Source organism: Aphelocoma coerulescens, chromosome 1 (assembly GCF_041296385.1).
Source record: "Aphelocoma coerulescens isolate FSJ_1873_10779 chromosome 1, UR_Acoe_1.0, whole genome shotgun sequence".
Lineage (NCBI taxonomy): Eukaryota > Metazoa > Chordata > Aves > Passeriformes > Corvidae > Aphelocoma > Aphelocoma coerulescens.
In genome coordinates, this window is record NC_091013.1 from 32,818,249 (window position 1) to 32,844,495 (window position 26,247).

The 26,247-nt window shown below is 38.3% G+C and overlaps 1 protein-coding gene and 1 long non-coding RNA gene across 4 annotated transcripts in view; both read right to left on the reverse strand.

Annotated features, from left to right (window-relative positions):
- Positions 1–26,247, reverse strand: part of GABRB3 (gamma-aminobutyric acid type A receptor subunit beta3) — a 196,113-nt gene that overhangs the window by 30,663 nt on the left and 139,203 nt on the right. For all 3 annotated transcript variants that reach the window (XM_069006162.1, XM_069006168.1, XM_069006178.1), the window contains one exon: positions 2,801–3,021. In XM_069006162.1, coding sequence (XP_068862263.1) covers positions 2,801–3,021 — 221 coding nt within the window. Of the gene's footprint in view, positions 1–2,800; positions 3,022–26,247 lie in introns of those variants that run through there.
- LOC138106135 (uncharacterized) lies at positions 3,736–9,853 on the reverse strand. Its single transcript, XR_011148912.1, has 4 exons — positions 9,787–9,853; positions 9,607–9,704; positions 4,556–4,686; positions 3,736–3,866 (listed from the first exon to the last, which is right to left on the reverse strand). It is a non-coding gene; the product is annotated as an uncharacterized lncRNA (long non-coding RNA).

The following is a 26,247-nucleotide window of genomic DNA, read 5'->3' on the forward strand; positions in this document are numbered from 1 at the left end:
GTGACAGAGAAATGATTATGAGCCAGACAAAGATGAAGCGGACATGGACACAGACACACATACAGTCTGGCTGAAAGCAATACATAAAGGAAGTGTTTTTAATTGTTTATATTTTCCTACTCTGGTTTTCTTTCCTCTGGATATAGATTCTCTTATACTTCTCTGGTACTGTACTCTTGGGCTCATCGCCTTTGATTATACTGCTATATTGTATAGGAACCCCACTTGTGATGTGCTGTGAGGTGCTGCATGCATAACTGACAGAAGGATATTTTATGTCCCCCCAAATTTTGCAGTATGCATCAGTCTAGGCAATACAGATACTTCATATGTGACCAGGTCACAGTCCTGACAGCTTACTTCCTTGATACAGAAATACATTCATCATCCAAAAAAGAATAGAAGCGTGGTTGCCTTGTCTGACTGATCACAACTATCCTTTTCACCCTGCAAATATTCCTCATGTTTCATATATAAATAATAATTATGCAAGACCTTTCAGATAAAATACATATATTCCTCCATTCCATTTACTTTTAACATTTGACACTGTACTGCCTAAAACAAAGAGGTTTATGCATGACAAACACACAAGCAGTCAGACTTTATTTTTGATCCCCAGACTATAAAGTAGTTATTTCCTCCTTAGTCTCTTGTGAAAAAAAAAAAAGAGCTGTTTTATCATCATTTGCCTTGTAGATTGTTCTGAAGAAGGTGGAACAAATTCAGTGTCACCCAAAAAAAAAATTCCCCAGAAATAGGCTGAACTTCAAAAAGCTACTGTTCCATTCCCCCACTATCACAGACTTCTGCTGCAGTAGCAAAGTGCTTTCTCTAAAGTAGAGAGGAACCTTGGATGACTGAAGGTGAAGTCTTTAAAACTGTGATAAATCCTACATTGTTCAGAAGAGAACACACATCCAGAGTGGCCTTGGGATCACTTTCAATTATATATGTGTTGAGGAACTGCTTTGCTCTGTGCATGTTCTGTAATTGGTTGTAACCCTCCAAAATTTCACCTATTATTCTGAGTGACTCTGTGCTTTGTGGCACATAAAACTCCAAGTCCTGGCCTCCACCCACACTGCTTCTGGACTGCAGATTGAGCCCAATGCCACTGGGATGCTCTGAAGCCATAACAGAGGAAGCAGGGTAGTGATGGAACAACACAAAGCACAGGGCTTTAAATCAGCAGAGATAAGGCTCAGATATTTTCTTCCTTTTGATCACAATGTCCTATATTTTGCCACAATTTAATTTAAGACAGTCATTCTTCACTATGTCACTTAGCTGCTTCACATCATGGACATCTCACCCTGGATGTTACATGCTTCCAGGGAAAATGAATGGGAAGAAGTGTGCTAGACATGAGCCACTGGTGAAAACCCTGCTAAGCAAATCCTATTATGTGAAATGCAATCTGCCTGTGGACACTTAGATTTTGTAGAAGAGGAAGCCAATTTATTCAAATACACTGTTCTATGATAGATAATCCTCATCTGAATGGCTCCAAATGTTTATAGAGTGTGAAAGAAAGACTTCTACACATTACTAGGATCACAAGAGTTCTAATCTCCTTTACTTTTTTGTTCTGTTGCTTGTGGGGATATTTCTTGACATGAAGAAAACAAGTATATCTCTGGCAATTTTTTCTTACATTTAACCACTTGTGGAAAGAATTCTAAACCTGTAGTGTTCCATACTGGGTAAACACCATGCAAAACAAAAGCCTCTTTTTGCTAAAGCTGGTTAATTACAGAGAAAATATTTTAAACTTCTTTGAAGTTTCATATTAGGCTGAGTCTATTTTTATTTTGTCTAGAAAGATTCATCCAATTCTACCCCATACATAACATGTAATAGGAATTAAAGAGGTGAGGGCCAAAACCCAAGTCAAGTACAAAGTTCAACTCCTGATAAAAAAGAGAAGCAGGTAGAATAATGATACTGGATATATAATCCATCTGCACAACTTTTCAGACCTCATTCATTTTTATATTAGGGACTTTTTATCCTTTGCTACCTATGTGCACCCATCTTGAGTACTATCTCCAATAAATATACAAGAAACTTCCAATTATGGAAATGGAACTTCCATTGGCAAAGACTTGTTTTGCTGGCTTAAACCACTGGAGCAAATTAAATAAGCTGTTCAAAGAAAGCAATATTTTGATACTACTGTGTCTTCAATTAGGATTTTTGCTGGTGTAGTTAAGTTTATTAAGGGAATGATATTTCAGCATTTTCAACCATAAAAGCTATGACAGAAGAAAGAAAACACAAGTCAAACCTAAAATAGGTAGAAGGTAAGAGAATGTAAGGTCACTTTGTATCTCTGGTTTGAAATATAACAATTACAGTGGTGATTGAAGAAATCACTGAAAGTACCAGGTCATGATCTTAGCTGTGGCTAACTCCCCTCAACCAGGGCTACTTCTGGCTTTTTTGTTTTAGACTATGAATACATCAAGAGACAATATAAGCACCCACATTCAATCTTACTGCCTGTATTTTGGACAGAATTTTCAGGTTTACAATTAATACATGCCTTTCTGCTTCCTATAGCCAGTGGGCTTTCCAGATATTGTGACTCTACAGAAACAGATAAAACCTGACTGAAGGCGCTTCTGGCAAAATTAAGAAACATCGAGTGTGTCATTTGTTTTCTACAGGCATCTCTCAGAGTTACAGGGAAGGTTACATAATTCAGTATCCAATGTTTGTAATAACCTTGTACCAGGAAGCAAACATCAACACCACATAACAGCAGTGATGAAATCTTCATCATGGAAGCACAGACCTGAGGCCGTAAAGCACCGTTCCATCCGGGTGAAGGCGAATCATTCGATTCTTCACAGTAACGCCGTGCACAAATGATTTCTTGTCATTTAAGAAGTAAGTGTCAGGCACCCAAAGCTGATCTGCCACTCGGTTATCAAGTGTGAGGTTGAGAGGTATGCCAGCGTAAGCCAGCCTCTTATCTCTCCAGTACTGTTGAAAATACATAGTCAACGTGTAATCCTGGTGAGGAAAAAAAAAAGAGAAGTAGAACAGTCAACCATACTTTGTGTAACTAGGAGAATAATTTCCCTATTGATAGCTTATTTTACTGTTGATTCAATTTAAATTGAGTATTTTTAAATGTTTAATAAAAATTAAATATTTGTATCACTTAATAAATAGTTCATATAATTCAAGTATCACTCTAGACTAAGGGGGCATTTCAACTCTTATGAAATTCAGCGGGTATGGGTATCTTTTGTCCTGCTCCTCCTTCTCTGTCATGTAGTTCTTCTGGCAACTGCCCAAAATTATTATATTTGTGGAATGATAAATGACATAATGGGTAAATACTGCCATCCTCCCCATTTTAAAAAATGATAGATAAATTGAAAAACATTTGAAGTATTTTGAAGCAGTATGCAAATTTGTCTGAAAAATAATTTCTGTCTGCAAATATGTTGATTACACATGTACCTTTGTGAGAGACTGCATTTTGCAGTGACATAAGTATTTTCTCATCAACAGGCTACACTGGTACTTAGAAGAACAGTAAATTGTATAAAACTCCCACTAATGTCAGTATTTGGTTTTCATAATTTTGTCAGTTTTAAGGTTTACGGTGTCTACCACGAGCTGTGCTCACTAACATAAAAGCCTAAACATGGATACAGAATTTTGAAAAATCCGTTTTAAAATTCTTTATTTCATTTCAGAATTTGCTAACCTGACTTCTTCATGTTGTAACAACACTATCTTGAAATGCTTTGAAAGTCTGACATGGTAGGCCTCATTCATTAGGTTCATGATATTATAAGACATTAAAAAAATGCCTGGGAACATTTTAAAGTTATGTACCAGCAAAACTGAAAAAAAAAAATCACATCAAAAAAAAGAGACCATAAGCACAGGCCATTAAAACTCTTGACTTTCAAATTACAGAAGCGATCTAAACAATAAAACTCTTCATGAGATTCTTCACAAAACACTGAGAAATTTATGTGATCTCCAAACACATTTAAATATTTAGCAGCAGGTGTGCAAGCCACAGGATACCTGCATTTGCATCTGGTTCTACAACCTGGTCATGCAAAACCCCTCAGGCTTGCTGCTTGTTTGGGAAAAGGATGCTCAAGTTTTCTAAGCATGGCTGTTGGGAATGGTCCATTCTTGTAATGGGTTTCATGTGGAGACAATCCAATTTCAGGCACTGCTCCTGCCCTGTTTCCCTCAAGCCCTATGGTCTTTCCTTGAAATCATATGAAACTTGAGCCTGCCTTTCACAGTCAGAGCCTTTGCATTTTTGATTCAGTGATTCATTCTCTTTAATGAGGGAGCTGCTACGGTTTAAAGAAATCAAATTTAATTGCTTAGAAAAATAAATCATTATAGATATCAAGGAAAATCTGTTCCCATTTTAAGAAACTAATAGGAAACCTTTGAAAACAAAAGGGGCCAGTGATGGGAGAGGGGAGCCCACATGGAACAGCCTGGAAGGAATCTCATCCCTCAAACCTCAAATCTGACATGACCGCTCAAGAGAATGAGCTCTAACCTTTTTGTCAGCAGCTTTCTTCAGTGGGACTAATGGTCCTGCTCAGCAGTGAATGAGGTGCATGAGACACTGGGTGCACCTGCCTCGCTCCCATTACCATGTCACAAAGACCACCTCTCTCCTCCCGTTCTCTGCAATCAGTTTTGTAACACTGATGCATTAGAACAAATATCCCCTACCAGCTTTGTTTCGCCTTAATTAAAGCTTGTTTCTATTAACATTCAAAACTTGTATTTGCCTGGCTTCTCTAATGGTTTGCACAGCAACGTCAAGAAATTCGGGATTATAAAAGTTGTGGGCACAAGAACAGTACACCAAAAGCTCACTGTGTGTAAACCCACAGTATATGCACAGAATAATGTTAAAAAATGAAATAAAGAAAAGAGGTGGCAGTGCACAGCGTTGAAAGACGTCAAGTGGCCAGCTTCATATAAGAGAAGAAGTACACTTGAAAAAGAAAAAAAATTTAGGCTAGCTTTCTTTTTCCTTTGGTTTAAGATAAAATATATGTTAACATCTAATGAATGGAGTAATTAATTAGCTAAATAAAACATATGTAACAATACGAGCACAAAGAATCTGGCATTTTTTTAAAAATATATACTATGTCAGGGAACAACTTTACAAATTATGCACAGAAACACAACAACCATTAAACATCCAAAATTTACTATCTTGAATGAAAAAAACCTTCCAAAACACATTCTCTAAGGCACAAATTTCACTAGTGCTTTCTCTATTAACCCTCCTACCTTCTTATACCGTCTTAATTTTAAATTTAAATAACCCTCAACACTTTATGTCTATCAATGTATATGACTATATTCGCATATACTGAAAGCAACGAAACCCCCATAAGTTACTTTTTGAAAAAAAAGACTACATTATTCCACGTGAAATATCAGCTCATTCTGAGCTCTTCATTTGGTATCTACTCAGGAAATTGCTCAGGCAGCATCTTCTGCAACAGTAATGTACCCCCCAGACGCACTGACCCGTCTGCCCAACCCCATGCTCCGAAGTTTGAACCAGGGACATGACAGAAGTAGAGTGCCCAACCAAGCATGTGTGCTACCCCACACCTTGAAGGATCATTGTACATTTGAGCTCTGCCAGATCTCAAAAAAAAAAAAACAAACAAAAAAAAAAAAAAAACCAAGCAGCAGCAAGTTTGCATTAGAAGTGCACTGAAACTGCTTGGCTGTGCAAGGAGCAACAAACGAGCAGGAAAGGCCAGTTCCTAAGGGTGGCTCCACCTAAGTCAGTCATTACCTGCAGAAATTAGAAATTATACTTATTAAAACCCATATGGATATCAGTTCTCATTCTTTGGTTAGCTAATTTTCAAGACTTTGTATCTATAAAGAAAGTTTTTCCCTAGTCTAGACCTTAGAGGAAAATGCAAAAACATTTTGAGTGTAGACTGAAAAGATACACTAGGTATTTCAGGTAAATGAGAAAATGAACTTTTAACTCTCAGTAAGTAGCCTACAAAGTTTATTAAGGGTCACCTCCCTCCTTATGATGACTAAGCTCCTTATGAGCTTATGATGACTAGTTCTGATATAGAGGTCAAGAGGATAGATGTCTAAAGCTAGAAGAGATTCATCCCACTACAGCTACTGTATTAGCGTGCTACCGTATGTCAAAGAGGACACAGAGCTGCCAGCTTTAGGAAATTCTAACTACTGCACAGAGCAGTGGACAATTTTCTCAGCAGCAAAGACCTCCATAAAACGTGTTTATTCCCCCAAACAATACAATGCAACATTCAACATTCACCTCTCCAGATCCTCACAGTAATAAGACGCTTCAGGTCAAGCATGGTAACAAAAGCACTCAAAGCCCTGACAGTCGACAAACACACTGCTTCTCAAGTACATGTGAAATGTCCTCAAAATGGGAAAAGCTGGACTGCACAGGCAAGATGATCTTTTTGTGCATTGAAAAACCATGGAACATCCTACAAGGATAAAGGACAGTGCTGGGCATCCTTGAATTTCTAGCATGGCAACAGTGCTACTAATGTAAGGAAAGGCACACAAAAAAATGTGATGGCTGTTCTTCCAATCTAGTTTTCCCTGGGCAAGGGGAGTGGAAAATAGAATTGAAATACCTCAAATAGTAGGTAACACTTTGGAAGACATTTAGATACAACAATAAAGAGGCTGCTATCACAACTTAAATAGTGTATAATACATCTGTGTTCTTCGTGTGTATTGCTTGTGACTTTAATACATCTTAAGCAAGAATTATAGAGACTAACAAGTATTGTATGTGCTAACCATATACAAAGAAATTTTTAAGCATTTTCTACATGATACTTGTCTCTCCTGGACTGAGCATACCAGGCAGGAAATACAACTAACCCACTCCTACAGTCACTTCAGACAAATAATATACAGTGCCTAATGCACTACTGATAAGACTAATGAATGAAAAATACTAATATGCTGTAATAGTAAAGGAAACAATTACTTGTTTTCTATTACAGGGCTTGTTATCTCTAGCTTTTCTCTCCTGCACTCAATAACAGTGAAATCAAAATTCTAAAATATAGTTTGATCATCAAAATAAAATTAACATAATTATAGCAACAATAATGCTCTAAATTTGACTCTCACTATATTATGTATCAGGGATGTCACAAGTTTTCTATTAGCTGTAAAAATGTTCCTTCAAAATGACTGCTAGATAAACACTGCAATTAACAATTATGATGGAATACTGTTAATATGGCAACTAAGCAAAATTAATTATTCATGCAAAATGAAAGACTATATTGAAAATTACTGGAAATACCAGAAAAAAATTATGCAAAAAATAATTATTTCACTGCTTGAGAAGGCTGCCTTGTGTTTACCTGGTTTAAATTTGCATTTGGATGTAAATTCACATCCTTGTTTTCTTGAACAAAAGACAAATATGATTATTACCATCAGGTTTTGCATTATTTAATTTTGATGAGTTAATAAAGTAAGTACTCATTCAGTGGATGAAAAGATGTATTGAAAATCCATGTCTTAGCCTCTTTTAGAACTTCAAAGTCTCTTCCCTCACCTTCTAAAAATTTCAGAAATTAGATATGGCTGCTGTAGTATAAGGAGCTGTTTCTGCACCATTGATGATTGAGTTATATTCTTCCCAATTAGCCCAAAGTGATTTGCAAAGCCAAACTCATGAAACCTACACTTTGACAAAATATCTGTAAATCTGTCCCCCTACCATACGCAGAAGAGACCTGACAAATAGATTAATGCACGCATTAATTCACATAACTAAATATGAGTTTAATAAAGATGTATTCAGAAAGGCTAACCACAGGAAATCAGAATTTACCAGCGATGTTATTCAATTTTGTGAGATGATCACATAAATCTTTTTCTCAGCATTCAAAATTTTCTAATAGCTTCAGCAGCTTTCATATTAAAGAAAAATTTTATTAAAGGAAGAATTTAGAATCACAGAATCATTAATGTTGGAAAAGACCTCGAAGATCATTGAGTCCAAACACTAACCACTGTGTTCAACACCAAACCTTATCCCCACATGCCACATTTACAGGCCTTTTGAACACTTCCAGGAATGGTGATTCCACTACTTCCCTGGACAGCCTGTTCTAATGTCTGAAACCTATATTTTTACATTATGTTTTATTTGTGGACATTTTGGTTTGTCCAATATCTAAACAATAAAGTTCATTAATTGCCAGAAAATGGAGAAAGCCACCAAAGTCTATTGTTCTGCAAAGTCTTTTACAAGAAAACTGCCTGATCAAAATGTCTCTGGCAACAGATGTAGCTCCTGGGGAGCCTGAGTGAAGGAGACCTGAGCATGCACACAGACACACACACACATCCACTATAGTCCACCAAAGCATCTTTTTCCAATGTTTCTTGGTCTACCTGCTGTTACAGTAAAGTTTCTTCTCACCTATAAGATCCTGACTTAGGCTTTTCTCTGACACTATGCAAAACCTCTACAATAATGGCAGGTTGAAAACATAGCACATAGCAAATGAAAACATTTTCCCAAGCATGTGGCTACGATACTCTTCCATTAAGAAAATGCTAAAGCAGCTCAATCATCACACTGATTTCAGAGTGACCCTCCATACATCCATGTTCTCTTGGTATCTTTTGTACAAAATTACCATTATTGTTTCCCTCTCCTACTGAAACACAAAAGGATGGTGTTATAAGCACGAATTACTTAGCCTCCAAGAACACACTTGATTTTACAAAACAATTTTCCAAATAAATGTGTGATTGCATGGGTCTTTCCTGCCCCTCATACTCTTTGGCACAAGAGTTTCCACCTCCACTGATACCCCAGTGCCTTCTCCAAAGAGCCTGTTTCTCATCGAGCATCCTTGGGTGCTGTGAGGAGGGTTGCCATACCAACCAGTGCTTGGCTTTCTGCAGGCAAAAGGAGCACAGTTGACATAGCAACCGGCCAAAGCAGCTTCTCTGCTCCTTTTCGGGCACAGGTCGTGGTCACTGCAGTGGAATTGAAGCTTCTCAGCAGGAATGAAGGGGGCAACCAAGCACCCTCAGGGGTACTGCCCCATGGCAGTTTCCTGCCATGGCCAGTGGAGCTCGCTCTTCAAAATCTGGGTATTGGCCTTTCTGTTCCTCTGCCCTCCCCAAACTGATGGGGATGTTTTCCTACTCTTGGGGTGTTATCTCATCCCAACATCAGAGGACACCATCTGACAAAAAAGCAATTGCTTGGGCTGAGCTTTGGAAAGCAAATACAAAGAAACAGCAAGTTCCTGCAAATATTTAAGTTCAGGGACATAAGACAATGGAAAGACAGTCTGGGCTATTTAATCCCTGACAGATGAGGCTGGGGGCAGAATACTTAAATATATCTTTTCTGATTCACAGTACCACAGGTATTACAATACCACAGGCTTCCCAGTAAGCAGGAATTTCTATTCCCAAAGGAGTAATGAAAGGAAAACTAACACACATCTTTACTTATCACGGGTACAATACTCTCTGCCCCAGAGCAGAAAGCTAGCAAAAAAAAGTATGGTCTTACACTACCATCTCTGAAGAGCTGTCCAAACAATTTGTGGTAAATTACAATCAAAATCCACTTGCTGATAGACAGAACAAAAAATTCAGTATCTGATAGGTCCCTCCTAAAAAAGAGGAATAAAAACGTCAAATGTATAGATGCTGCACTCTTGAAAACTCCAAAAGAGATCAAGTCAGAAAAAATACCATCAAATATCCAAAAAAAACCCCAAGAAACTTATACAAAAGAAAAATATTGCTAGGCCAAGTGATTCACTGAACTTGTTTCAAGAAGCACATTTTAGAGCCAACAAGGCCTCGAGAAAACAGGTACATTTAATTGCACTAATTGAAATCCTGCTAACAACATACAGGGAAGAAAAAAATCAACCTCTATCAGCTGTCAGCTGGTTCCCACGACTGAGGCAGCTGACCTTAGAGAGATGGGAACTGACAACTAATGGATTGTGCCTCCTACACAGTAGCAGGATGTGCCACCAGTGAGTTGGAGAAATGAGCTACTGCCCTAAAATCTTAAAGCTGTAGGATTACTTTTTTCAGTTTGGAGATATGAAAAGAGGTAAAAATTTGGGATCTACCAGGTACCCATTTTAGAGAATGAAGGACTTCTCACACTTCTACTTTGTTCTTTCCGTAAATACATAATCTTATATCTTTCCTTTGCATTTCTTGAATTATCAATAAGTATCTGGAAGGAAAACCAAAACTCAAAGAACGCCCTATAAGATGATATTATTTGTCATATTTATTCAGGCCTTCCTACTTCCTAGACTATTGAATGCATGAACTGTTTTAGTGTCTGCAAGGTGTTCCAGCACAGACTCTAAAGTTGGGCATACACAGATGGGTTTTAAATACCATGATCATAAATACATAGATCCATGCCCCTCTTATTTGCTGTGATTAAATGTGAAAAACATTCAAAAACACTCTCAGTAAACAGTGTTTCACACTGAAAAGTCTACAATCTTTTCGCCACCACAGAACTGTAAAAAGACCTTTATAAAGGCACTCCAGAACTTGCAGATATATTTTTTTAAATCACTCCAGAGTCCACAAAAAAATCAAAACTATATTTAGGAACAAAGACCTGAGGGATATATGCACTTGAATGAAAATAGTATCTGTTCACATCCACATTTTGTGGTTAAAAAAAGGCGTTTTTACTCCACTGTGGGAAGAACTTCTTAAATTTTCTCACCTCCCAACCTATCCATTTGCTGACTCTGAGAGCCAGCCAATCTCACTGGCACTGCAGCAGCAAGGCTGACATCCAAAGTTCTACTTGCTGTCTGTGATTATCTGAAACAATAGATATTCTTGAAGGAAAACCTATTCAAGACAGACACAGTGAACAAAACGCCTTTGGAGAAAGAGAAAGATAGCACAACTGCCATCAAATGCTTTAGCTATGCTAAACTTGAAACACAATCCCTGCATTTTCAGTACCATGGCACACCCCAATTGGGTGTACCAGGCCTGGAGGGCATCCCCGCACCTCAGGGGCCCTGCTGGATCTTGAGGCTCCCTTGCCCTGCCCAGGGCCCAGGACTCCAGGTCAGCCCCCTGGGTCCATCAGCTCCTGCCCCACCGATGCCACAGCAGGGCCAGTCTCCAGTTCACACAGCTCTGCCCCAGCCAGCCTTGGGCCCACCCAAGCTCAGCCCACCTGTGGGCTCATGACTCGTCCCCAACCCCAGGAAGGTTCCCATACCCAGGGCTGGGGCTGTCCTGGTGCCCTCCAGCTGCCCTGCTCTGGGTCAGGGGTGGGATGGGCCCTGCCGGCCTGCAGCCTCTCTGCCCTCCATGAGGATCCTCTGCCACTACAGACACCTTGGCCACTGTGGCTCTTTATATGTAAGAGGGTAGTTCATTTGTACCAGGCTTTTATCTATTCATTTCAGAGTAAGGAAATGAACTGGAAGAGATTTATCCACAGTAGCTGAGGACTGCAAAGGTGATGCCTGAACTATCCTCTGCTGCCTCCTCCCTTCCCTCCAGACATGTCACTCACACTGCCAGCTTCCCTCACATCTTCCTTTCACTCCATCAGTAATGCTAAGTCCAACTCTACATCTTGCAGTAACAAAATTAGGATTGTGCTAAGCCAAAAGGAAAACATGCATTTTATTAACAACTCATTACTGCGGGGAGGATAAACTCATCCTGTGACACAGCAATGCTCACAAAACTCAGCAAAACACAGAATAAATGAATGGACAAAAGCCCCCAAATGTTGCACCCAAGAATAAATATTACAAGCATACGTGATATTCAATATCCACACAAATTTCTTGCTGTACCAAGACCTGCAGAAGAAGTGGAAGAGAGCGTGTCCTTCTGACAGTGCCCTTTAAAGATCAGGCTGTGAGTGATTTTCTAGAGAAATATCCTGCTGAAGGAGCATCTCTCCTCTTGCATGTGATCTGAACACCCTGCAAAGATCTTCTAATGCTTTTGGAAGGGAATCAAACTGTGCAGTTGCACAAAAAAAGAAGAGTTTCAAACTACAATGCTGCTGAACTCCTTAAGCCGCAAACAGGATGGTCTATAAAGGCAGGCTTGTCCAAGGGTCTGTGTCTACTTAGGATATTTATCTACAGGATATATGATCCTGTAGTGGATAATTCTTACTTTCCCCTTTGTGTGAACCTGATGGAGTTCAATAAAGCCAAGTGCAAGGTCCTGCACCTGCATCAAGGCAAGCCCAAGCACAAACATAGGCTGGATGGAGAATGGATTGAGAGCAGTCCCAAGGAGTATTGGGGGATGCTTGTGGCTGAGAAGCAGGACATGATCCAGCAATGTGCACTCACAGCAAAATTCCTCATATGCATCTGTGCTAGGTGGACACACTGATTTCAAAGGCACTCCTCAAATTCTGAAGCACAGGTAGAGACAAGTTATTTAAAGAAATGGAATTGTCTTTCCCACAGGTACAGCCTATAACCACTGCTCAATTAGTTACTCAGTTCATCTACTTTTGTCAAATATCTCAGAAGCAGGAAGTGCATTTATGAGGCAAGAAATCACTATCCCCATGAGGCCTTTGGGTGGACAAAATGTGTCTGAGTAAATCAGCATGAGCAAGGTACATTATATACGATTGCTTTCAGATAGAGATTAGTATTCTGCAGAGTCCCTCAGTTAGGATGATCAGGTGATCTCCTCAAATACGAAAATTATATCCTTGACCATCTAGCTACCTCTGCTCTTGCTCTGGCAGTGTCTTTCGTGCTGGCTTCAGACAATAGTGTAGGAATGGAGGGTTTAGATTCATCAGGAATGGGATAAACTTTGTACAAAGTCTTTACAACAAAAATGGGATTCAGATGAAGATGCTGTAAGTAAAAACCAGGAAAGTCACCGAAGAAGGAGATTGAATTAAAGGCTGGAGGAAACCTAAACAGGTGCAGAAGAAAATCTGGCTCGGTGATATATCATAGAGGGGTGAAATTATAAAAAGCTTTATTTCCCTGAGAAGAAACACAGGACAGAAGTACATAAAACTCATGTGGGACACAAGTTAAGCTCATTCTGTGCCCAAAAATACCATTTAAAGACAGCATAGAAAAATTAGCAACCAGGTCAAATACATACATGCTACTATTGAAATGCAACAATTTTTAAATTAGATAAAGGAACTAGGGCACTTAGTTTTAAGAGAGAATATTGACCTAACAGGAGCATCAGACTTGATGGAAGGAAGGCAGTCAGTGGAAACCACAAACTAGCTACACAGGCAAGAGAAAAAAGGATACAGTGTATGTTTTTTACAGTGTATGAATGCTTTGCATCAGATCATTGTTCTGAATGTTGCACATTATGGATTAAGACACCAGGACTACATAAGTATTAGAAAAAGCTGTCACTCCTTAATCAGGATGACAGTGGTGTGAGCGAGATACCAAGAGAGATTTAAAAGACAAGAAAACAAATTAGTAATCAGAAACTTCAATCATCCCCATATAGACTGAGTAAATGTCAGGTTGGGGTGTGATGCAGAGACTAAATGACACCACAAAGGACTGATTCATGGAGGAGCTTTTGCTAAAAGCTGAAACTAGCCAAGATACCCTTAACTGGGTTCTGAGCAATGTGAAAGTCATGGGGCAAAATGCTGTGCCAGAAATACTGCTCAATAACCCTGAAGGAATGGGAAATTCTCTTTTAAAATGGAGAAAATACAAAATTAACATAAAAATAGTATTTCATTTCAGAAAATAAGTTGTATAAAAATGCAGCTGCTTGCTTCAGAGTTGGAGAAAAGATTGTTTATAGTCATCATAATATGAACTTTTGAATATCAAAAGCAACTGTTGAGTAACAAACAAACAAACCCCAGAATGTTTACTTTATTAGAACTAAAAAGATTACTTAAAAAATAAGAAGTCACATCCAAAGGAGAAGATAGCTAAGAAGACATACAACAAAAGCAAGACAGAAAAGCAAGACAAAACTGCCTAAGCATTAATTTTTTAAAGGGATAAACACTTATTATAAATCATCAAATGATACTAAAAGAAAGTCTTGTAAAACAAGAATGTAGCTCCTGATATAGTTTAATGATCAGGTAGGCATAAGACGAGAAACAGAGACCAGCAGACAGTTTTCACACCAGTGGGAGGTCAGTTGCAGACCTGAATGTGCATTTGTGCAGGCCTCCATCATCCTCATAAATGTGACAGACAGGGGATGAACACTGAAGCACCTAGATTTGCTACAACATTTCTTTGAATAGTAAAAGTGAGATCTGTGAGTGTGAGGAGGTGCAGAAGGACATCAGCATTCTGTATGCCTGAGTGATAAAACAAAAAAAATCAGAGCTGATGCAAAGTAATGCACTTGGGGAAGAAACAAGAAACAGTCCTAGCTATGGACTAATTGGCAGGTTCTGAGCTAAGTATAGCCACTCAGGAAAAAACATTGTGGTATTAACCAGCATTTTTATGACTAAATCAGTTCAGTATTCTGTAAAGTTAAAATAAGCAAACATTACTACTAGTTGGAAAAGAGGTAGAAAGGCCAGTTTGAATGGGGGTCCAAGCAACCTGATCTAGTGAGTGGCATCCCTGCACAAGGTGGCAGGGCTGGAACCAGACCTTTATGGTCCCTTCCAACCCAAACCATTCAATGGTTTCTGAAAGTGTTTGAGAAAAAAGGAAAACTTACTGCACTGCATCATTTTAGTCCACTTACACATTGAATACTGAGTACAGTTGAAGCCTCTGTCCCCACCTGGGCAGAGCATAACAAGGGACAAGGAACTGCAGCAAGGGGAATGAAAGGCACAAAACTCCATATAGAACCAGACTAAACACATAAAGACAAAGGCTTTTCTGCCTACAAAAGAAGCAACTAAGAGATAAATTGCAGATATTTGTAATAATGTTGTGGAGGAGGCCAAAAGCTATTCACTCCTCCTCACTTGTAAGAAACAGAGACCAGCAAAAGAAATTACCAGACGCTGGGCTCTAAACAAATGAAAGGAAGTATTCACACACATATATATATGGATGTGCATGTTTAAACCAGGTAGTTCTTACCCACTGCTTGACACCAAAAATACACAGAAGTCCCAGGAAGCCCCTGAGCAGTTTCATAGTTTCATGCTGGGAAAATGTCAGAGAAATAACGTAACTTAGTCTCATCCTACTTTTATACTATACTAGAGCATTCCTCATTGGCCACAGCAGGAAACTGAATACCAAGAAAGGTGTATTTCTGGTCTAACTTCATAAAGCCATTCTCATGTCTTTATCTTCTTGGAGCATGCTATGAAGTCATTTAGGACTCTGCAGTGTTGTTCAGCAGCTGATGTGACTGTCCTGTGGTGTTAATAAGCATCGCTGCTGGGGCTGACAACTTATCTTTCCCAGGGGAAAGGAAGTAGAAGTTGTGACCTGAAACACTTACACAATTCATTTTTGATTAAACTGCATATGAAAATGATTTTGAACATGAGATTTTCACAAATAGCACAAATATGTCAATGTAGAATATTTTACTGCCTGTCAAAGTCCAGAAATTATTATAGAGTCACTTCTTTATTGATTTTGAGTGATACTCATGTTCACTTTAATTTGTCTAGCATCTGCTTCTGGCAAATGTAAGCAGATGTGTCTAATTATTACCTTTTGATACTTGTATATGCATAGCATGAGTAAGATCATGAGGAAAACAGACTTTTGTGAAGAGGAGGCAAAATGCCTTTGAAGCAAATGACATCGCAATGAATCAGATAGCTAAAATATCTATTTTATAGTTGGGAAGTTAGCAAATAAACACAAGCAATACATTATTCCAAGTAAAAACATTTGAAGGCGATAGATTTATATGTAAATTTAAATTAGGTTGGAGCTCAACATCAGAACTGTGTTCTTTCCAATTTAAGCTCACAGAATCACAGAATCATAGAATACCCTGAGTCAAAAGGGACCTAGACTCATCGAAGTCCAACTCCTGATGAGTTGATTGATAGGGGTAATATCCTTGATCTTATTTTTAACTCTAACACCATTCACATTTTGAGTGGGTTCTGCCTATTGAAAGATGTTAAATTGGTTAAAGAACTGGTTTAAATAGTGCGTTTACCCTTTTTAACACAACACAACAATTACATAGATTTCTGGTCTATGTCATGAGACAGAAGTTTAATCCTAAATCCCCTGCAGAACCTCTAACCCCACAACTGCTTGCGCAGCTTCTCCACCACCCTCACATACATCTATAGTCTTGGATTTTGGGCCACTTGTTGGCTGCACAGCTCTTGGACTTGCTGCTGTGTCCAGGGACAAATTGCTGCCACCCAGCTGGCTGCTGCTTTGCAAGCCTGCAGGCAGGCAATGCTGCTCGCTGCTGTGCAAGGGAGTCGATGCCAGCTTTACGTCCGTGTTTCTGGCAGACTGCTGTCTACCCGGTCCCTAGTGAGGTTGCTGCTCTCCATGGCAGCATGCTAGAGAGTCTCTGGAGTTTTTGGGATTATAAAACGTGTGTCAGAAAGGGAGTGTGGTGGGTTTCTAGGGTGATATGATCAGGAAAAGCTGAAACCTGACAAGTGTTCCGAGAACAGCATAATCTCAAATCAAGAGGTCGCACTATTCACACCAAATGCAAAGCTGGTTACGTTACCAACCTCTCATACACACAGATCATGCCAGTAAAGGAGGAAATATCTATTAAAACCACAGAAAAATTCTTTTAGCAGTTTAAATTTTAAGAATGTCTGTTTCACTATTATGTCATCTGGTTTTATCCACAGTATGCCGACAAAATGATTCTGCTTGTGACCACGTATCAAACTTTCTACATGGTACAAAACTTGTAAATAGTTCAAATTCTGCTAGATGAGAAAGATGTACCTAAAACCATATGCATGCCAATATAGATCAGTGGAGAAGTACACATAACTGTTCCTCCACCATATTATATTAAATTTGTGTATTATATTAAATTTTGATTCTGTTTCTATTTATGCAAACAAATACTTTTTCTCCACTATGGCCTATTTTTTTAACTACTAGAGTGTTTATCTTTTTCTAATTAGACTTGCAATTATCAGCTACAAGCAGAAACAGAATTATCAAACTATTAACTGTATAAAACAAGAACATAAAATAGACCGTATCTCAAACTCAGAAATTAAATGTAAATCTACATGTGATATAACCTAGTTTTACATTATCTCTTTCATGTTCATCCAGGTTCATCTCACAAAGAATTCATTCCTATATGGCCAGCTGTTCTACATGGTCCCAAATCCAGCAGCTTCCCTTCAGAGTAGAAGCTGCTGGATGCTGAGCACATTAAAACATCTGATGCTACACTGGGAAAAGAGATCTCAGAAATTTGGCTGTAATGACAGAAATGGATGCATTTGAAAAACATGGTTGACTGATTTTCTTTTACAACTAACTGTAACAAATGTGTTTACATTAAAAAAAGAACTGACTTTCTTTGAACTCAGACTCTGTTCCCCAGCTAAGTGATTTATTCTATGCTTAGAAGAAGGCCTTTGCTTGAGTTATTGATATATGCATTATTATCACAATAGCATGACATGGTAGACATATTGCAAATGGATTCACAAAGTGGGTCCCTGATTATATAATGACTAAATACAAATATAAAGAATTTATCTTTCCTACCAGGAACACAGATTATATGTGCATTTGTACATGCAGGCATGCAATCTTTAAATCCTGGTTCCATGCTACTGTATATGGCAGAGACACGCAGTGTCTTTCTGTCACACTAACTCATCTTTCCAGTAACACAGCTCTTCTACCTAGGCTTTAAAAAGGTACTGGGTTATAGTCAACATTACCATTTCAAAAAAACTAACTTGTGATCATTCACAAGCCATCTGAAATACATTGAGGGTTGAAGCTATTGTTTCAAAACTTTTACCTGTGGCTATGAATTCTAGAAGGATAATTTAATTAGAAATGATTTTTAAAATATCACTAGGTAATATTGCTTTTTTGGAGACAAAGTATTTATTTTACATACTTCAAGGTTTCAAAATCGATTGACCTTTCTTTGCAGGAATATTCTTCAAAAGTCTACAAAATGTAATGTCATTTGGATGTTTGCATTAAAGACAGTAACAAATTATATTGAAAACTGTGGAAAATTAGCTTGTGCCTTTCATAGGACTAGAATTTCTTTGACTGTCATACATTGGGGCACACTTCAGTTACTCCACTAAGTTAAGCTCTTCTTTCAGTCACAGGGAATGAAATGATTTGAAACTGGGGAACACAGAAGAGGAAAGTTATGCACCCAGGGACTGAAAACAACAGCAATAGCTGATCAGTCTGCAGAAATCATAGATGATGAAGTATTTTGGGTATTTTGGGCAGTTGCAAGAGCACTAGGAGCTGTCAGTGAAACGCATATGTGAAAGATGCTACTGTAATCCTAGCAAGCAGCAGGTGATGGAAGTTAAAGTGCCAGTGCACAAGGTATCAGTTAAAATTTCCTCTAAAATACGCTGAAAAGTTCTGGTCACCTTTCTTCAAAAACTTCAACTGGGAGAGGTGCAGCGAAGGGCTAATGAAAGCCCAAGGGAAAAGAGAACCTGTCTTCTGAATAAAATACTGTCTTGTTTAGCTCAGTGACATGAAAATTGGAGTGTATGGTGACTCTATCCCTGCACTACATACACGGTTTTCTTTCAAAGTGAGTAGCAGGAGATGGAGAGATCATACGCATCTACATCCTAGCAAAACACACTGTCAGGATGCATCTGCTTTGTTTACTTTGATCCTAAGGAAGGAAATACTCCATGTTGACGTGTAATCTAAGACAGTGTACAGCCTTAAGAACCACCCAGACACAGTTCTTCATGATTTAGCATTAACCTTTCACAGAAAGTCCTAAAAAACTCCAACTTTTATAAAAAAATAACCAACTGGGCTTTTTTTTTTTCAAAGGTGTTTAGGTGCAGTTAGGATGTAGGCTCCTAAACTACCTATGATCTTGAACTCCTTACCAAAGCCCTCTACCAACAAATTGTACAACTTTTAATGGGAATTCATTAGAATAAATTAATCAATTTTTTCTTATTTATTAGGAAAAAAACGTTAATTATATTTAGAGGCGTCAGTTGCCTAATTAATGTTGATCTGATTTGTTAGTTGTTGTCATTGATTGCCACTAATGAGAGATTCAAGTTGTTTATTTTAGATGATGTATAGTGTTAAAACCAGAAAATCTGAACTAAACCAGAAGTTGTGGGACTTGTCCAAGCTCACTTTGGGCTAAAGCCACTTGCATATAGCAATCCTGTTCAAGTGTGTACTTCACACTGCACACACATATGCATTTGGAAACCAAGACATGGACCTCAAGAGCAGTGAAACCTTGTGCACAAAGTCTACTGATATTGGAGGGATGATAGCAGAAAGTTGCACCTACGCAGGCTGTGGAGATGCCTGATGCCATTGGGCTGATGGGCTGCCTGACCAAAAAGTGACATAAAGGCTCAGGAGTATGAAAAAGGGAGACAAGACCCTCCTTTGAAGGTGCAGTTTGAGTAGCCTGATGAGTCAGGAAACAGGACCTGCAGCACTTTGTGCTCTTGTGATTTGAACTGTGGAGGTTCCTAGGAGTGGTCTGATGCCCCAGAGCAAGGATCCAAGTGTAACTGATAGACAGGGAAGAGCTCATGAGAGGCTGATGAAGAAAGAAGACACAAAGCAGGACTAACACTCTTCTTTGGCACCCCAACACCTTGCAAAACCAGCGTGTAAGTTACAACACAGGTATAAGCAGTTTCTGCTTTCAGACTGTTTCTACATCAATCATGTTAGGATGATGTTTTATTTTAAATATGCTCATTCTGGCATTCAAGGGTTATGGTCACTTTTGACTGAAAGGAAGCATTACATGGAGAAAGTATTGACAAAAACCTGGTACAACAGTGATAGTGTGCAGTTTGCACTCAAATAGAGTTAGTCCTGTACTTAGATAGGATGAAAGTATATTCATAGCTTTAATGGAGACCTATGGCATGTCCATGCCCAGATAAACATTCTCTAGAACACAGCCACAGCAGAAGAGCATCTAATTTTAAAATATTTCTACCATGTGATTCAGATTCTGGACTGAGCTTGGACAGACAATTTACAGATAATGGACCAGATTCAGCTAATGTGATGCTATTAGAACTCTACAGGTTCTGATGGGGTTGTACTCCTGTAAAGGAGATGCTCATTCCTCCCAGTAAACAATAAAATAATGATTCATGTAGAATGCCATGATGCAAGACTAAATACAAAGAATTGTGCTCAGAATTAAACATGTATGCTTCCCTCCTTTCAGGGTGAACACTGGCTTTTTCTATTTTCTCTGCCTGCTAGATACTACTTCCTCCTTCTATAAACTGTGTTTCTGCTCAGGCAAATTCTTCATTTATTGATTCTTTTCTTTTTAGTATTCAACCTATAGTCATCTATTAGATGGTCTACGTCACTGGAGCTTTATCCTTTTTGCCATATTTGTTTATGTGTATATCTAATTTGATCTGTGCTTTTAAATGCATTTCTTCTTCTGTGGAAATCATGTTTCTTCCTCTAAATGTATCCCCCCCTACTTGTTTCTGCCACTTGTTTCTGTTTTTTAGATTACCTTTGTTACAGTATTATCAGACCAGAGCAATAGATTCCTCCTTATTTCTCTGTTGTGGATTTAGTCTGAATTCACACAGATGTAACAGTGCAGAAACTGAAATAGAACATTTTAAGGTGTTGGGATCAATCTTTTTCCACAAGCCAGTACTTGTATTTATGTGAATGTGTTTTAATAAATATTTCTCTTCCTTCTACAAGTGCTGTGAATAACAAGCAGTCATGGAATTCTGCAGGGGCGGTTTTAGGAACTTTGCTGTTTGCTGGCTTTTGCCATTCTTCTCTCCATGAACTATGTTTATGCACTGTTAGATGCAACCAGGTTAAATCTCACTAATCTAAGCCTCTCTAAAACACATAGGTAGTAAATATAACTCCCTGCCATGGAAAAAAATACAGATCATTGAAGCCATCTAAAAACTAACCATTTAATCAATATGTTCAGGTTTTTCCATATTATCTAAGCTACCCAGACTCAGGTTTATCAGGCCCATAAATTCAACAGACAGAAGGAAGAGGAAAGCTAAAAGACTTCTGAAGTTCAACCAGAATCATTCTGCATTTTGCTGTAAGATTTACACACAGGTAAAAAAGGTAAATGGGGACTGATCCCACTCTTTCTGGCAGCTTCCATGAGCTGATACCACTGTGTGTTTTAATGTTGCATTAGAAGGGGAGGAGGAGGAGTATTCTCTGGTTCACTCAGGTCTCACCACCTGGATATTTATGCATCCAGCATTAAGGAAATGGCACTTAGTAATTTGGAGACTTTTCTTTGAATTATATTGATTTCAAATCAGTCCCTCCAAAGGACCTCAGGATAACTGTTGAGAATAATTAAAACATTCATTAGCAAGAAATGAATCACAGTAGCTTGCAACCAAATTAATCTGATGTAGTCACTGCATTTCCTTATTCATTTCCTTCATAAACAACATATATCACAACTTTCCCAGGGTGCTGAAACTTCATGCAGATGGATTAGCCAAACTATTTCTAAGCAATTTTTAAAAATCCATTCTAAAAATAAGTAATTCTATTCTGAATATAGCACCCTTACTGAACATTTTATTCTTTTACTCTTCAAACGCAGGGAGGAAGTTGACACTTTTTACTCAAAACATACTAAAATATTCTGGAGTGTACACACTTTCCCTTCACTGATCACTTTAACTGTGATGTTGTAACCAGAAAGTTTTAATCAGAAATTCTTCAGCAATCTTGGTCCAGCAAGCTCTAAACTACAAAGTAACTTCCAATAGTCTTTGCTGTTTTCTGTCTCAGAAGAAAACTGGAACAATTGTTAAGACCATAAAAATTCAGCTCTAGTGTGTTGAAACATGCAGTGCAGTTTTTACTAGGGCCTCTAACCATAATGATGAAATCCTATTCATTTTGTGTAGCTGTCATTCCACAAGAAGAAACAGCTTTGCAGAAAACAGCACAACTGATTTGTACCCGTTTGCATGAGTACAATTTAGTTACAGTCTAGAAATAATCCATGCAGCAGAGATGGAAACTGTTTGGAAATACAAATGTTCGTTGCAATGAAGTCAGACAGGCTGGCTTGAGGGGTTGTGCTCTCTCGTTTGGCAATGCAAGACACAAATACTTTGATTATCTATTGCTGTCACATGACACCCTGTCACTAGATGGTAGATTTTACACCAGTATAAATGAAAGGAACACAGAATGACACCCATATGCAATAGACATTGACCCTAAAAATATTTATGTCATATATTTTCACTGAAGCTGGAAAACCCAAACTCTAGTGCACTTTCCTTAAGAAGGCTGGCAAGTATTTCAGTCACATGGAGATCCAGTATTTCTGCAGTTATGCTTTTCACTAGAGAACACAGACTTCTGATGAAAGAATAGAAATAGTTGAAACACTAGGAGGGAAGTACCTTTTGCATGATTCAGTTAGGCAAGAAAAGTTATGTGTCATACCAGTGCCCGAAACAATTTGAAAATGCTGGAGATTTATTATCTTCATAAATACACATACAAAAAGCAAAAAGGACCAAAGTAAAAATCACACAAGCACAGAATCACCCAATTGTTTGGGTTGGAAGGAATCTTAAACACCATCTAATTCCACCCCCTGACCATGAGACACCTTCCACTAGATCAGGCTGCTAAAAGCCCCATCCAGCCTAGCCTTCAACACTTCCAGGGATGTGGCATCCACAGCTTCTCTAGGCAACCTGTTTCGGTGCCTCACCACCCTCAGAGTAAAGAATTTCTTCCTTATATCTAATATAAATCTACCCTCTTTCAGTTTGAAGCCACTACCCCTGGTCCTACTACCACCCTTGTACAAAGTCCCTCTCCAGCACTCTTGCAGGCCTCTTGAGGTAATGGAAGGTGCCATAAGATCTCCCTGAAACCTTCTCTTCTCCAGGCTAAACTGTCCCAATTCTCTCAGCTTTACTCCATAGGAGAGGTGCTCCATTCCTCTGACCATTTTTTGTGGCCTTCCTCTGACCTCCTTCCAACAGAGTCTTTCTTGTACTGGTGACCTCAGAGCTGGATGCAGCCCTCCCGGTGGGGTCTCACGGGGGCAGAGTAGAGGGGGAAAATCACCTCCCTTGAGCTGCTGCTCATGCTGCTTTTGATGGAGCCCAGGATATGATGTGCTGGTCCCAATACTGACCCCTGAGGAACGTCACTTGGACATTGGGCAGTTGAGTGAGACCGTCCAGACAATTCCTCATCCACTGAGTGGTCCGCCCATCAAATCCATGTCTTACCAGTTTAGAGATGAGGAGCATATGGGACAAAATCAAATGCTTTTCCAGACTTGTACCATCACTTGCACTATCAGTGAGGGGACCTCTGCATGTGCAGTCCTGGGAAAAGCCAAGACCCACAGATGGGGTTTTGGGTGGAGCACTTATGACCCACTTATTTCTGAACACAAGGCAGATTTCTCTTGTATCCACACAGCATGACCAGGAAAACAAGAGTTTTCAAATACTCTTGCTTTTATGTGTTTCCCTTGTAAGTAAACACCATTGCTAGACCAAACAACACCAAACACATTCATTTCCCTTTCTCACCAAAAAGGTAACAAAATCCAGTATGCTATCACTCTGCATGAATCTCAACACAGTAATATCCAAATGTGCTGTTACAGTTGTAATGATTAATTAACTAATATTCACAACCCAAATTTCATTATTTAGCATTTACAAAATTGATTCTGTCTGGAATACACATTATGAAGCATCAGATGAAGGGAAAAGATGAAAGACAACATGCTCAAAGGCTATTCATATATTAATGTATTTTAATATGCTTGAAATAATTTTTCAGAAACACTTTTTACTTCAAATGTTGAGATTTAAACTACTGTTGAAGTAGAGATAACTGACACCCTGTGGATGCAGAACAAAGACAGACAGTTTTACTTTATAGATGCAATATAATAAAAAGATAAACAAAGGAATTCCTAACTACCTGCATATTGAACTCAAGGGCTGAATCAGTTCATTTCTAGAGCTATGCTACCATTTCAGTGCTTCCAATTCAGTAAAACATCAATCCACAACAACTAGAGTATGTGGTTAAAATCCAAGATCTGTTCATTTCCTGCTCATAGAAAATTTGTTATCTAACTAAACAGAATTAATTTAAAAAACAAGTTGTCTGCTTAAGAAATAGCAAACATCTTCAGCTTAATGCCTTTGCTGGGGGTAGCAGGTGAAAACACCTCTTTTTTTCAAAATCAGTGACTGCCATTTCAGGCTGCCAAAAAATAGAAAGCAGTAAAATGTCAGCTGACACAACAAATATCTGTATAAAAGCAATGATGCAACTTGGCTAAAGTTAGGGAGATGTATGTGATAGCTGAGGGCAGTAGAGCTGTCAGCCTGCTATGCAGACTTTATTGTATTTCTCATTAAAAAAAGTAACATCATTTATATTGTGCACTACAGATACAACATCTTTGCATTTGTTAGTGCTCACCTTTCTATCAGCACTTTTACTTTGTCACCGACATAAATTTGCAGTATTAGCAGCCACAGAATAAAGGTATGCAACAGGATGTAATGACTTCACTAACTGATATCTCCTTTTACACTTGTTCAATTAAATCAGGTCAATACAAGTGTTAAAGCAAACTTGATCAAAAAGTAAACTTATTTACTTTGATAAACAAAATAATTGCATTAATCAAACTAGAGCATCTGCCAAATTTCCATTATGTCAGTTTTAGTGAAGAAGCAATCCTGAACTCCACAGGCAGCCACTCTGATGCTTCTGAGGATATTTGACTTACCCAAGTGCACATCATTTGCATCCCCATAAACATGAGAAAAACACATTTCTTTCTTACATCTGTCCTCTTTTGGTAGCTTTGGACTATTATGTGACCTCTCTCTACCAATATAATCTGGCTGGCACTAATTCAAAGAGTTTGTTCCTGCCAAATAGTTTTCCCTATGACAAAGATGCTTCCTACTTCTCCTTCTGTACTCCCACACATGTTTACATCCATCTTTGATAGCCTGTGGACTGCCAGGCCTTAGCAAACACTCAAGAAACTTTGCAGAAAATAAACTGGTTTAGCTGCAGAAAAAATAATTCAGAATGTTTTTATTGTCTTAGAAAATGTGTTAATATTCATACTGTCCACTGCAGTTGGTTTGCTGATGTTGCTCTCAATGGCAGTACATAAAGACCACAAGCTCATAAAAAGCAGGACAAGGACTAAAAAAGTATCTAAATGTCAAATAACTTGGGTAAACTGGGGTCATCTGTAAACACCATGGTGAAACCAATATGTATTTTCCTGGTACATAATGCTGATGTGACAACAGATAAGAACAGTGAGGCTAGTAGTAAATTATGTAAACCACTTCCTACTGATACCAGTACAAGCCCTTCCTTTGTTTTTTACAAAACAAATGACATAATATATAAACAGGATGGAAAATCAGTGGCAATGACTAGAGGAGATTTTATTCCCTTTTTTACTCTTAATGAAGGGACAGCACAAAAAATTATAAATGAAAATAAGAAGAAAATTCTATCCAACAGACACCGTTAACTTATACTGTGTAAGAATTTAACATAAGTTTAGCCAGATCTATAATCCTTCCAGTTTTGCTTTGATGTTTGGGTGTACACATTCCTTGAAAGAATATATACATAAAAACATTATATTTTTTTCCTGAAATCTGTAAAGTAGTCATGGAAACACATTTGTTCTGAAATACAACTATTACAAATACGAGAAAGACTATTCAAATCTAAGTCTGTAAACATTGATTATGAGATAAATTAACTTAAAAAGTTAGGGTTTTTTCCCCAAACAGTACTTATTTTAGGATCTTGTAAGATTTTTTTCAGTGTTTCTTTAAAAAAATATTCCAGTCCACAATATAGTGTCCTTCAGTGTATTTCTTATAGCTCATTTAGTGCTCAAGGTTTTGCTTTTTCAGAGAGCTCAGAATGTGGCACCCAAACACTCGTTTGTGACCTTGTAATACAGTAACACATCTCA